This window comes from Poecilia reticulata, linkage group LG18 (genome assembly GCF_000633615.1).
Source record: "Poecilia reticulata strain Guanapo linkage group LG18, Guppy_female_1.0+MT, whole genome shotgun sequence".
Taxonomy (NCBI): domain Eukaryota; kingdom Metazoa; phylum Chordata; class Actinopteri; order Cyprinodontiformes; family Poeciliidae; genus Poecilia; species Poecilia reticulata.
The window spans coordinates 19,998,572-19,999,326 of NC_024348.1; the positions used below are offsets into that span (position 1 = coordinate 19,998,572).

General features: G+C 42.4%; 1 protein-coding gene across 1 annotated transcript in view; it reads left to right on the top strand.

Annotated features, from left to right (window-relative positions):
- Positions 1-480: 480 nt before the first annotated feature.
- Positions 481-755, top strand: part of LOC103480881 (F-box/WD repeat-containing protein 7-like) — a gene marked incomplete at its 5' end in the record, with an annotated part of 18,473 nt that continues 18,198 nt past the window's right edge. Inside the window, one exon of the mRNA XM_017310343.1 lies at positions 481-636. Coding sequence (XP_017165832.1) covers positions 481-636 — 156 coding nt within the window. The remainder of the gene's footprint in view (positions 637-755) is intronic.

The following is a 755-nucleotide window of genomic DNA, read 5'->3' on the forward strand; positions in this document are numbered from 1 at the left end:
CTCTTAAATCCCTGAATAAATAAAAGTATCAGGTCATCCTGAACTCACCACCTTCTCTCTAAAACATGGTAGTGGCAGGATCATACTGAGGGAATACTTTSCTTTGTCAGGAGCGTGAAAGTTGAGGATCACTGAGGCTGCAAAAGATTCAACACTTGGGTTGAGATTCCTCGTCCTRCAGGACAAAATGATTCATGTCTTAGAATGGYCTAGTCAAAGTCCATAGTCTATTACAAGACTTAAGAATTGATCTGACTGAACTGTATCCAGTTACAAGTCTAGTAAAAGCTTGTAAAGTCAAGATGTACCCAAAGTACTTGCTGTAGAAAGTTTTGACTCGGGCAGCAAGCCACACTTTTCAGATTTTTACATGTAAAAATAAAATTTTATTCTTTTACTTCCTCTTTAAAATCATGAGCTACGTTCTCTCATAAAGTCCTGATTGAGGACAGAGAGGTCTGTGGACTCRTTTGACTCGTACTTCCTGGTCTCACCTGCAGCCCCTCCAGTCTGGCTCAGGCCACGCCCACTACMTTTGGCGACCTGCGGCTGGCCAATGGGCATTCAGCTCAGCGCCGGCGCGTCAACTCGGGCCCGCCTCCCTCTGGGCTGCAGGACTGGCTTCTCACCTTCCAGGTAAACCTGTTAAATCACACAAAAATTATTTGTTTTTCTAAGATTTAGAATCAGTAGGTCTGGAACGATTAATCGTGATTAATTGATTATTGAAATATCGTCAACTAATTTAGTAATTG